This window comes from Anas platyrhynchos, chromosome 2, assembly GCF_047663525.1.
Source record: "Anas platyrhynchos isolate ZD024472 breed Pekin duck chromosome 2, IASCAAS_PekinDuck_T2T, whole genome shotgun sequence".
NCBI lineage: Eukaryota > Metazoa > Chordata > Aves > Anseriformes > Anatidae > Anas > Anas platyrhynchos.
In genome coordinates, this window is record NC_092588.1 from 49758405 (window position 1) to 49772086 (window position 13682).

At 39.5% G+C, this 13682-nt stretch overlaps 1 protein-coding gene across 12 annotated transcripts in view; it reads left to right on the plus strand.

The window, feature by feature from the left end:
* The window catches only part of PIEZO2 (piezo type mechanosensitive ion channel component 2), a 312264-nt gene that overhangs the window by 236855 nt on the left and 61727 nt on the right, over positions 1–13682 (plus strand). For all 12 annotated transcript variants that reach the window (XM_072034700.1, XM_038174513.2, XM_072034692.1 and 9 more), the window contains 7 exons: positions 1198–1358; positions 2294–2470; positions 2653–2778; positions 4435–4635; positions 8029–8233; positions 8387–8488; positions 8946–9111. In XM_072034700.1, the coding sequence (XP_071890801.1) occupies positions 1198–1358; positions 2294–2470; positions 2653–2778; positions 4435–4635; positions 8029–8233; positions 8387–8488; positions 8946–9111 (1138 nt within the window). The remainder of the gene's footprint in view (positions 1–1197; positions 1359–2293; positions 2471–2652; positions 2779–4434; positions 4636–8028; positions 8234–8386; positions 8489–8945; positions 9112–13682) is intronic.

Genomic DNA, 13682 nt, shown 5'->3' on the forward strand with positions numbered 1-13682 from the left:
AATCAGCTTTTTTTTCACAAGTGTGCATGTGTTTTCTCACATAAATATGTGCAGAGTAACCATCTTGGTTTGCTTTATAAGCAAAATAATTGGATGACTTGAAATAATTGCATACACAAGCTGGTAACTCTTTAATGTTTTTACCAGATTAAACAGTGACATGTTTTGGTCCCATTTTGAAATGTTTCCATTTCTGTTATTAGCTGTAAAAGTGTTCTCACAGTATGCGAAATCCTTCCTAATCTCCAAAATGCTTCTGAAACCTCTAGTACAGTGTGAAGTCGTTATATGTAGGAGACTGATGGAACAGTTTTCTAGCCAGTCCATAAGCAAAGAGAACACTGTTCAGTATATGTATTACTACATATTCATATGTAATAGACATTTCTTGTTTCCACATGTTTGGTCATCGGGGTATTATTTGGGAGGATGGCTTTTGTAGTAAAACATTGTCTGTGAAGGGATACATTCACCCAGTTTCAGGATCTCAACTTGCTAGAGCTCCCTTTTCAACTGAGAGAAATATTCAACTAGACTGCAATTTACCTTACCTGTTTTAGATATCTATCTTGGGATAGATCACACACTGGGAAGGTGTGCTGTTCTCAAGGCAGTTTAGTTGACTGACATACAGCAGCTATAATATAGCTGTCTAAAGCCGTGTGACAAGAACACTTGCCATAGTGTGCATGAATTTCTCCCAGGCTGGCTGGAAAGCTTTCTGAATAATATTCTGTGCTTTCTGAAAATAGGCTGTGTCTGTATCTTCCAAATGTTAGATAAAATCCTATTCTTTCTGAGCTAGATAAGGGCCAGGTCTGGAGAGTCCTAGAGCTAGTCACTTTGTGGTAATCCCTAAGCTTATGTCCAAAGACACTGGCAGAAAATGGGGCCCAGGCAGGGCTTTGCTACAGAGAAATAAAAGCAGAATTGGCAAGGGAAGCCACCACCAGCACTTGGTAGTGGGGAAGGCTTTCAGTGAATGTGGGTCAAAAGGGAAAACACCATAGCTGAATGGACCTCAACCATGTTTTATCTTAGCTAACAAATGAACCATACCTTTTACCTCCTTCATGTCTTACTCTAAGGCCTAGAAGAGCAGAAGTAGAAAGCTCGTTGTTCCCTGATGAAGCATTCCTTTTCATAAAGACCTTCTGTTTTTCTCCTCCCAATGGTTCTGCTTGGACATCTCTGCAGACCTAAGGAACAAGTGGCATCTGGTGATTGATCGTCTTACAGTGCTGTTTTTGAAATTCCTGGAGTATTTTCATAAGATGCAAGTCTTTGTGTGGTGGATTTTGGAGTTGCACATCATCAAAATTGTCTCCTCTTACATCATCTGGGTCACAGTGAAAGAGGCAAGTAAACGCCTGCTGTCAAAATCTTAACCTTGGTGGAGGCTTGGGAGCTGCACAGTGGTACACCTGGTTGTAGGGAGATACCTTCCTTATGTCAGACCTCACTGAAGCTGTGGCATTCAGCTGGGCTTGTCAGCTGCTGGGGACCTGCCTTGAAATTGTCTCTCACAATGATATTCTTCCCGCTCAGATATTCTTATTCCTTCCCCTTTTTTTCCTAAATATTAAGGTTCAGTTAGTCTAGTAATCTGGACTCATGAGAAACATCTCCTTCCCTACACACTATTAGTGTAAGGATGGAGAGTGTAGAAGAGAACTAGGAAGAAATGCATAGGAAAATTACTTAAACTGGACCTGAAGAAACAGGAATATGGAACTGCATTTTTAAAAAAGGTGAGGACCACCATTCGCTGTGCCTTTGCTGTGGGCAGTGTAAGTTCTCCACCTGACATAGCCATTCCTTGAACAGTGTTGTAGGACCAGAGACCTTAAACAGCAAAATAAAAATCCCTTTTCTCACAACTATCAGCAAAAAAGAGCTCAAGAAGATGAAAGCAAGTTCCACATACACGTGACTCTGTATCATCTTTTCTTTGTTTCATGTGTACTTAAGCAACAGAATCAACATTTGATTGCTTGTATTTGGCATCTGTTGTTTCTAGGGTGGATATGCAGTGTTGTGGGTCTAAGAGTATTCACACCATGTAGGAGATAACATTCTTGCAAAAATATTAAGTTTTCCATTCCTCACTTACCACTTTGTGTGTGCTATTGTGAATAGTGCTGTACATGTATTTTTTAAGTATTTTTCTGTTTTTCTGTGTCCCTTTGTTTTGAGTGATTTTTATTTTTTAACTACTATGGAACAGGCCAAACTTTCTCAGTTCTCTTGTTACTACATGTAATTTCTCTCCATCCTGTTTTTGTGTTTTCAGGTGTCTCTGTTTAACTTTGTGTTTTTAATTGCCTGGGCTCTTGCTTTGCCATATGCTCAGTTTCGCCCACTGGCATCAAGTATCTGCACTGTTTGGACATGTGTGATTATTGTCTGCAAAATGTTGTACCAGCTCGCATCTATTGATCCCAGCACTTTTTCCAGTAACTGTACATTGGTGAGTATAGATGTACATTAAAAGGGTTTGGCTGCTGCTTTCTTAAATGAAGAGCAAAAAGAAGCATACTAAGTATTGAAAATTACAATTCACCTGATATATTATTGTCAATTATCATTCCAACCCCAGGCAGCCTTAAATAATTATTTTTTTTAATATAAATAATTGCATTTTCTTTTTAGCCTGGAGAGAATGAAACGAAGGTTGATATAGAAGAACTCAAAACCTCAATCCTCTACAGTGGTCCAGTTGATCCTGCAGAGTGGGTTGGATTGAGGAAGTCTTATCCCCTGCTTGTGTACTTAAGGGTAACTTCTTTAACTATCTGTATTGAAATATTTCCTTATTTGTGATGAATTCAGTAATGTCTTTGAAATATATAGCACACAAAAAATAATGGAAGCTGTTTAAAATAGGGAAGTACAGAAGTACAGAGGGAAAGAAACAGCAGAAAGCCATATCTGTTACGTAGGTCATTTCCAGATGGGGTTCAGTACCAATTAAGACAATCTGCATGCAGAAGTATCACTTTCTGACTCTACTGTCTGTTAACAACACTCTAAGAAATGTGGTATTTAAGAGCTCTAAGTAATGAAAAGGCATATGGCTTTCAGGTATCACAGGACTGATGGGTCTACTTGGAGTAATTGCCTTGCATGACAGTATATGCTATACATGTAAGCAGTTAATTTTTATAAGTGCTTATTCCTTAGTCTCAGTTTAGAAAATGAAATAAGCTAAGTTAATAATTCATTCAGACACTAGTAAATTGATATCTTTTGTTTTTTCTTCTTGTTTTCGATTGATGCCTGTGAACAATATTGTATTATTCCTATCTTGATTAAAAAACCCTACTTACAATAAATTTATCAATTCCCAGGGAAAACCTTGCACACTTCTATGCAATTTAAGGAATCTCCAAATTTTGTATACACAATTTAAAGCAGTCAGAAACTGTTAACTAATTAATAGCAGTCTTTGATCTAACAGCTGATTTATTCCTCGCAGTCAATTCGTTAGGTGCCTCTGCCTTCACCAAATGTGCCACTGCCTCTCACTCCCTTAGACATGCATCTCCATCAGTTAAGAATATATGTGGGGAGGTGCAATGGCTGACATGAGTTCTGCATGGAGGGTGAAGTTGCCAAGTGGCAACTCTCCCAACAGCAGTGAGCAGCCCAGGGACAACAAACAGAAATAACTTATTGTAAAAATAAATAAATTAATTAAAAACATTACTAAATTACCAAATATTTCTTGTGAATAGAAATCCAGAGATTGCCTCTTCATCTTCATTTGTGTTTTCCTTGAGGAACTTTCTTCAGGTTTTAACCAACTTTTGGAGTTGGTTAATATTTCTCTTTAATTGAGCTGAAAACAGGTCTCCCTCCTGAGAGAGAAAACTCATCTCAGAGAAGCTAATGACTTTATTTCAGTCAGGCTGGCACTGGGACAGAAAGAGCCTTACCTGAATGAAGACTGACAGATAGACTTATCATTGTTCATTTGAAAGAGTATCCAGGGTATATTTGCAGTACTGAGGGTCCTTGTGGTTTTAGGAAGTTAGTACTTGCCAGCTGAACCCCTGCAGCTGACTTTGTAGATGTTTGTATCCTCTATCTCCTCCAAAGCAAGCATGATATCTTAAGGGAAGCCATGAAACATGAGAGGGAAAATAGTTGGGTCAATGCATTTTCAATTCCTTTCTACAACTAGTGTTCATTACAGTATTCTTAAAGAAATGTCTTATCTTCCAAACCTCAGTACAAAGTCCAGTAAGTGGTAGGAACCTCACTGTATTTCAATGTTAGTAGCTGAGAATAAGTTCCACTACATCCTGGAGTGTGGGAGCTCTCAAAGTTAATATCCATTTTAGCATTCATTGGTTGATATTTATCAGAAAGTTTTATAGCTTTTTGTGGTTTTGTTTTTATTTAGTATTCTTCTGATTGTATCTCCTGTAGAACAACTTACTGATGCTGGCTATTCTGGCTTTTGAAGTTACAATTTACCGTCATCAAGAGTACTACAGATGTCGAAATAACCTTACTGTACCTGTGACTAAACCCATTTTCCACGATATTACAAGAGCACATCTGGATGATGGACTGGTAAACTGTGTCAAGTATTTCATAAACTACTTCTTCTACAAGTTTGGTTTGGAGGTAAATTGTAATATATTAATTTTCTTTAGACTGTTATTCCAAACGTTTTGGTTGTGTTATTTTTGGATACTAGCTTGAATTATGTTTGACAGTAGAATGCTTCTTAGTAATAACTTATGTCACATCAACACTTACTCTCTGCTAGTAGCGGTTTTCAGTTTGATTTTATTTTTATGTCATATTTGTTTTCTCTTTCTACTTGTTTTTCATTGACCTAGCCTTAACTGGTCATGTCTTAACTCAGCAAAAGGTAGGACAGGTGGGGCAAGGGACAGAAATGAAGAATACCCTCATATGAACAAACACACAGGGAATCAGGAACTGCAGGAATAGAAGGAAGAAGGAGCTGGCAGGCCATTGTCTCCATTTAATAATTTCTGGACTTCTTTTGCCTCTGGCTGCACAAACACATCCTTCTTTTTTATGCTTGTTGCTATAAGTACCCTCCACCCAAGGGTACTGAGAGAACTGGCAGAGGAGCTGGCCAAGCCACTCACCATCATTTATCAACAGTCCCAGCTATCGGGGGAGGTCCCAGTTGACTGGCGGCTAGCAAAGGTGATGCCCATCTACAAGAAGGGCCGGAGGACTGACCAGGGAAACTACAGGCCTGTCAGTTTGACCTCAGTACCAGGGAAGCTCATGGAGCAGATCCTCTTGAGAGTCATCACGCAGCACTTGCAGGGCAAGCAGGTGATCAGGCCCAGTCAGCATGGGTTTATGAAAGGCAGGTCCTGCTTGACGAACCTGATCTCCTTCTATGACAAAGTGATGCGCTGGGTGGATGAGGGAAAGGCTGTGGATGTGGTCTACCTTGACTTCAGCAAGGCATTTCACACCGTCTCCCACAGCATTCTCCTCAAGAAACTGGCTGCTCTTGGCTTGGACTGGCGCACGCTTCATTGGGTTAGAAATTGGCTGGATAGTCGGGCCCAAAGAGTTGTGGTAAATGGAGTCAAGTCCAGTTGGAGGCCAGTCACTAGTGGCGTTCCCCAGGGCTCGGTGCTGGGGCCGGTCCTCTTTAATATCTTCATCGATGATCTGGATGAGGGCATTGAGTGCACCCTCCCTCAGTAAGTTTGCAGATGACACCAAGCTAGGTGCGTGTGTCGATCTGCTTGAGGGTAGGAAGGCTCTGCAGGAGGATCTGGACAGGCTGCACCGATGGGCTGAGGTCAACTGCATGAAGTTCAACAAGGCCAAGTGCCGGGTTCTCCACCTGGGGCGCAATAACCCCAAGCAGAGCTACAGGCTGGGAGATGAGTGGTTGGAGAGCTGCCAGGCAGAGAAGGACCTAGGAGTGATGGTGGACAGTCGGCTGAATATGAGCCAGCAGTGTGCTCAGGTGGCCAAGAAGGCCAATGGCATCCTGGCTTGTATCAGAAACAGTGTGGCCAGCAGGGCTAGGGAGGTGATCGTCCCCCTGTACTCAGCTCTGGTGAGGCCGCACCTCGAGTACTGTGTTCAGTTTTGGGCCCCTCGCTACAAGAAGGACATCGAGGTGCTTGAGCGGGTCCAGAGAAGGGCGACGAAGCTGGTGAGGGGCCTGGAGAACAAGTCCTACGAGGAGCGGCTGAAGGAGCTGGGCTTGTTCAGCCTGGAGAAAAGGAGGCTCAGGGGTGACCTTATTGGTCTCTACAGATACCTTAAAGGAGGCTGTAGCGAGGTGGGGGTTGGCCTGTTCTCCCACGTGCCTGGTGACAGAACAAGGGGGAATGGGCTAAAGTTGCGCCAGGGGAGTTTTAGGTTGGACCTTAGGAAGAAATTCTTTACCAAAAGGGTTGTTAGACATTGGAACAGGCTGCCCAGGGAAGTGGTGGAGTCATCATCCCTGGAAGTCTTTAAAAGATGTTTAGATGTAGAGCTTACGGATATGGTTTAGTGGGGACAGTTAGTGTTAGGTCAGAGGTTGGACTCGATGATCTTGAGGTCTCTTCCAACCTAGAAATTCTGTGATTCTGTGATAACTGCTAAAAATCTACAGGAGCAAGAGCTCCAGCAAAGGTTATTGCCATTTTATGCAACATGTTTAAGACAAATTTCTTTCTCCAAATATCTTTACAGTAGACAAGAAATGAACAAAATGTTAGGAGAGGCAGGTACAAATTTAGTGAAGTGATTTTTTCTGAAGATCCATGACAAATCCTAAATATCTGGTTGTTGTCTTATTTTGTAGAAGATCTGCTTGTCTGCTTTGCCAGCAGCAATAGCTCAGATGGGGCTTAAGTTCAACTAATGTATTCCTTATATCTGGCACCAAAATCCCAGAACTGAAACTACCTTGAAGGCAAACTGTGCTGAACAGGCACCACAAAAAACAAAAAAATAAAAATTAGAATTGCTCTAATTCGGTTTTCCAGCTCCTCTGCTTGTCTATAGACACACAAAATGCACTGTCAAAATTGTTTGTAGAACAAATAAACTGTTGTTTGTTTGTTTTTTTGTTGTTGTTTGTTTTGTTTTTCAAAATGTTTAATGGCTATCTACAAAAAGTAACTGCTAAGCTAATGCACCCCAAATCTAGTTAGAAGGATGTTCTTGACCTAAATATTAAAGACTACTGCCCTTTGCTCTTGATTAACAGAATAAACTGCTTATGGCCAGCCTGAGAGTTAAGAATGAAAGAAAGTTAAAATTAATCAGCAAGTTGTTTCCTTCAGGAAATAAATTTGACCTCATCTTAATCTGAGGAAAGAGGAGATCAAAATAGTGAAGTACATTGGATAAGTGATTCAATATGAATTATTCACCATGTCTGAAAACATGCTTCATGGCACTGAGTGAAGGATGTACTTTAAGTGGAGCCAGAGAACAGAAATGGTCTGGGATAAAGAGCCTTAAAAGGAATGGAGAACTAAAGTTGCCTTACAGCAATTGACTGGATTTGTCTATAGCCAACAGAAGTTATATTGTCTAAATCCCTTTTCTTTTCGTCTGGTTCCCACATGAGGATACACTTTAGTTGTTATTCTTAATGGTTCCTTTTCTTTCTCACATCTGTAAGTGCTATCAAAATATATGGCTGTGTAATATGTGCTTTGCTTGGCAACAATTAAACATTTCACTTATAGGCTACTGTGAGAATGCTCTTTGCATTTCATATCTCTAGATATCACACAATGGAAACCTACTTTAGTGCTGTATTCTAGTAGCTGACACTCATAGAAGAGTATTGAAAATCTGGGCAGTTGGGGTATGGTGGGATAAGTTGTTGGTGGACAGATACAAACTCTTTTAGCATGTTGGTTGGCAAAGGATACCTGCAGTCAGCCCCAGCATGTGTCCAAGCATTCTGTCAAAATCCCCAGAATAGTTTATCTGCTAAATTGAATTGCTAAATTGATTAGCCATCAGGTTGCAAATGTTCCTCATTTTTCTTTTCTTCCTTCACAGACCTGTTTTCTTCTATCGGTTAATGTAATTGGTCAACGAATGGATTTTTATGCAATGATTCATGCTTTCTGGTTGATTGCTGTATTGTATCGACGTAGAAGAAAAGCCATTGCAGAAATCTGGCCAAAGTATTGCTGTTTTCTGGCATGCATCATTACATTCCAGTACTTCATTTGTATTGGCATTCCACCTGCTCCTTGTAAAGGTAAGTACGCTTACCTTTTATGGACAATTACTGTTGCTTGCTTTTACAGAAAAGTGCTGGGAAATTGATAAGTATTCACAACTATTCAGAAGAAAAGGGTGAAGTAATTGTTGTAAAGTACTGATTGCATTTCTACATGCTTCTGTCATATAGACTATCCATGGAGAAGTGGTAATGCCAACTTCAACTCAAACATCATAAAGTGGTTATACTTTCCAGACTTCATTGTGAGACCAAACCCTGTCTTCCTTGTCTGTAAGTATTTTAGCACATAGCTGAGAAGTGTTTACGTGTCTTTTGCTTAAAACATCTGCACAGTGTAATTTGAAGCCAGGCTTTTATTTACTCTCCAGCAGCAAGCTGACATATTCTGTGGGAAATTGAATACAAAGTGTGGCTTTGTGTGTAGCAGAAAAACTCAATAAATTAGTTATTTCTTCATCTGTTTTTCAATATCCTATTTTTAATAAAGAAGTATCAAAAAGTTCTAATTTCTTTTTTCAGTAAAAATCATAGAAGATGACAGGTAAAAAATCAAATACATTAATAAATGTCAAATCACTGTTAAATTCATTGAAAATAACAGTCTTGGATAATCAAAGCATGGGAAAACTACATTATAACATGGTAACTATATTATAGCATATCACCACCGCTCCCTACACCTCATTTAATGACGGAATTTTTCCTTGCAACCACTGCTTTCTCCTAGATGATTTCATGTTGCTGCTGTGTGCATCTTTACAAAGGCAAATGTTTGAGGATGAAAATAAAGCTGCTGTACGAATCATGGCTGGAGACAATGTGGAAATTTGTATGAATCTTGAGGCAGCATCTTTCAGCCAGCATAATCCTGTTCCTGACTTTATTTACTGCCGGTAAAAACTGAATCTTAAACACTTGGAAAATACAGTGCTTCATTTTTGTGAAGTTCTCTAGTGTGAAAGTAACTCTCACAGCTACCAATTTTACTTGAAATTTATACACATATGTGTTCCCAACTCATAACATGCCTTTTACTGCTTTATGAGACATAAGACAGCTTCTGAGTAATCAGCTTCTGCTTTAGAAAAAGGCAGGTGGATACAGTCTCAAGAGCCTTCCTAACACTGCTGATTGTTCTAAGTGCTCCCCAAAGGGATGTTCAGTGATAAATTTGCCTGAAAGCGCATATTCCCTCCATGAATGCCCTGTGAGACAGTGTTTGTGGTCGATTTCAGCACTCCTGTGGCTTCCCCAAAAAACACATACATATTAGCAAGAACCAATTGTTGTCTGAACTTGCCCATGTATGTGCTTAATTACACTAAGTCATCACTCATGTCTTGCGGAGATGTCTACGAGCAAAATGATACACTAAAATAGGAAAATGTCCTTTGTGCTATTTCATCTAAGTAGTAAAAAACTTAAAAGTGTCTTTAAAAGGCAAGTGGCTTGACTTTCTGTTCCTCAGCATTGTATGTAATGTTATTTAAAAAGGTGAATAATATGAAGGGAGTGTGGGGGGGTGAAGAGCCTGAGAGAGTCTCTTATCCCCAGTCTTCAAACAGTGGAGGCATTCCGATGTGATCACTTCAGCAAACAGAGATTAGCTCAGCGCATCTGAGTTGTGCTGGGCATAATATTAATTGAAGGTCTCTCTGACAGGTTGATGCAGTGTTACAGGAATAAATGGGAGGAATAAGATTTGTTAGCTACTGCTTTGTTTAGACTAGGTGTTTGTTTTGAAATGTATGTTAACAGATGTGTGAGTGTGAAAGGAATAACAAAATTTGAAATAATGTCTAGTGAAGTCTCCCTTACGATGATAAATTTGTATTTCTGTTACCAGAGAAGTGCTGTCACCAAAATCCCTTCTCAAGATCTTAAGATGATACTGCTGTTTCTCTTAGAAATGATGGCCAAATGTGTTTTGAAATAACTTTAAAGAGGAGACAATGGAAGTACTTTCAGTTGACTCAACTTATCCAGAGATTTATAGTCACTTCTGGGTGTAGGGTAAAAAGTTCTCCCTCTTGAGTATTTCCAGCCTCCACAGTGGACCCCATGCTCTAGACCCACTAACATAAACGGAGTGAGAGAAGTCATAACCTCATTTCAAAATACACCATCAAGTGGGGATGTTTTCCAAGAGACATCTGCCAAATAGGGCTTGGTCATAACATCTCTTCAAAATACTCCATCAAGATGGGATGCTTTCCAAGAGACATGTGCCAAATAGTGTTTGCTCAAGAGGAATGAGTAGGGAGATTGGCTGAGTTATTCTTATTGCCACTGTGGTGGTGTCCACAAAACAAAAGCTATTTCAGCAGTTGCATCGGACACTCTGATATGCTTGGTCTCCTTGGTCCCTTGGTCACTGGCAAAGACCCTTGCTGATAATGTGATTTCTCGAAGAAAGAAGAGATAGATCTTTTTTTCCCACCTTAATCTAGAAAAAAAAAAAAAAGTTATGAAAAAAAGAATCATTATCAATTACACCATATCTGGAGGCTATCTTCAGAAGGGAAAGGGGGGGCAAGAAAATGACTGTTTTTTAAACAGTGTAGTTTGGCATCTTTTCAAAGTTCCCTGGCATCTGATAGGTATTTCTAGTCATCTGTAGAAGATATTCCCAAATGGCCAAGCATGAAAAGTTTGAAGCTCAAAGGATGTTCTTTGAAGATTTTGGATGGAAATCAGAGTTAGATTTATAATGGAAGGCAAAGTCCAAGCTGAATTGGCCTGCTGCCTCTCCACAATCCTTTAGGTTAAGTTCTGTCTTTTGATTCATTTGCATGGCATGCCTCAGCTTGAAGCCATTGGTGGCTTTATATGCATTGAAACACACTAATTAGCATGTGTTGAGAAAATAGACTGTGTATACATGATACACATATGTATTATGCAACCATTTAATTGGGAATTTGCACCTTGTGTCTAGAAGTGATATTGTTGGTGGAAAATAACCAAATCAACAACAACAACAACAAAGAATTATATTCATAGTGGTGAGCTGTACAGATAACCCATGATCACTTTATGCTTGTTTCAGATAAAAACAGTGACTGTTTCCTGCGATAGCTTTATGTTGTGGGAATAGAATGAAAAGAACAAGGTGGGGAAAGAAACAGAACAGGGACATTTTTGTTGAAAATTCCATCAAATGAATAGAGAACACATTTCAGGAACAGAGGAAATTCCTGTTTATGATATCCTTTTTGTAGATACCGGGGTAGGTATGCTATAAAATTTTTTCTTCTGAATTTGAAGTGTAAGCTTCCTGGAACTGTAATGGGAACATACTTGTAGAATGTGTAGACAGGTATAAACAGACCTTCCTTTAGTATGATCTGCATAATAGATCTTCTCTGCCTGATGGGATCTTTCCTTTACTGTCCCATTCAATGGCTTCATTACAATGCAGATTTTTCCCAGGCTTTAAATGGTGTTATTTTCAAGTGATCGCACTGTCCAATGCCTAATTTGCCTCAAAGAAGTGACAGAGAATGGCTGGACAGTCTCTTAAGGTGACTTTGAATCTTTTATTAGAGATTATAAATCTTTTAAAAGAAGGACTCTCAAGCTCTGGAGAATGGACTGAAGATATACCTCAGAAGAAGATGCATGTATCTGGCCTATATTCAAGACAATTTGGAACTAAAAGGGCTTTATCTAAAAATGTTTCTTTCATGTTGATGGAGACATTTCAGAAAGGTCTAAATATTTTTTATCAGGGACAGCAACTTTGTTTTAAAGCTTATCCAAGCATGTTAAATGAAAAATGGCATTCATCCAAAAGTCAGTCAGAAAGATCCAGACAGATAAGTGAAGACAACCTGGCTATGAATAAGTTACAAAGCATCAGAAAAATAGTGCTTAGTATTCATGTGTTTTCTGAGAAGCCCAATGTGTATTTACTGCTAAGGAAAAGAAGTGGCACTGAAGCACCCTTCTGATGTGTCTGATTCCTTGAGAAGGTGCCAGTTTGTTCTAATAGACATGGCTAAAAAGCTTTTAACTGCATTATAAACAGTGACAGGAAAAAATAATATTTCCAAATGCTTAATTTTCTTCTTTCCGGAGAAATACTTGAGCTCAAAAATGATAAATACAGTCTCAGGAAGAGATTTCCTGAAATTTTCTTGTTTTTCCACCCCCAGATTTCTCAGGGGATATCTGCATAACCCCAAGGGAGAGCAAAACTGAAGGGCTTTGAAACAGAAATAAAAACGAATAATAGAAGTAGGAGCTTTTAAAATGAAACAGAATTTGAAGTGACTTCATGGAGGATAATCCTTTCCCACAGTCTCTGATGCCAGAAAATCCTCATTTCAGTTCTCAAGCAGTTTTCCAATGTTCTCCTAGACATTGACAGGAAAATAATTTGGGATTGCAATCTACTTTTTGCCTCCTGAGAGCAGAAAGAATATTAACAGTCAGTCATTGAACAGTCCCTCCTGGGAATCATCATCAGGTGAGTCAGAGGAATTCTCTCAAAGGCAGCTGTAATACCTTTTTTGGAACTACAGTTCTAACCCAGGTTAGTGAAAAAGGATCTGCAAAGCATCATTTTAGGCTTCCCATCATATTTGTATAAAGCAAATAAACATTTCATTGCTAATAAAATGGCCTTAAATAACACGGCTTTGGATTTGTGGATTTTTAAAGAAAACAGAATCATGAAGGAAGGACTTCATTGATAAGAGAATGGGAATAAGAGAATAACAGTCCTAAGTCTTACAGGATCTATCCACAACACTAAATCTAAAGAAGTCCATTAAAATAATAGAGCTAATTTTCAGAAGTTTTGATGTAGCTATTGGAAAAGGGAAAATCAGTGAACCTGACTTCTGGAGATTGAAATGGAGCTACAGAGAAAGGCTTTGGGAATAGCTGCTTGGTGATAAATTAGCAGTGTTGAGATCAGAAGGGGAAACACTGTGATGTAGGATCCAGGTGCAAAGAATGTAAGGAATAGGAGATAGGGAAGAGGGGAGAGAGAAGAAATTGGAAGAACAGAGGTAAAGAGACAGCTAACTATGTAAACACATAGGAGTAACATGCCTGAAGGAGAGGGAGAGGCTAGTCATCAGAAGATGGCTGTGGGAAGAGCCCTGGGGTTATATAGAGGTAGTGATCCACACTCAAAGCGAAACAGGTAGCTGTTAAGGGACCACAATGAAATGACCCAACAAGAGCTCCTCCAGAATGAAGAAACATTGACCTATGTCAATGTGACAGGACAATATTGTCTCATCAGTGTGTAAACAGAAAAGTGCGTTCTTTCCCTAAACTTCAAAGTGCTGACTTGAGGGCAACCCGGTCTAATGGGTGGCATCACTGCCTGTGGCAGAGGGGTTGGAACTAGATGATCTTTGAGGTCCCTTCCAGCCCAGGCCATTCTATGATTCTGTGATTATACAATTCTGTGATTCTATGATTATCAGATGCAGCATCAGTGCCTTGG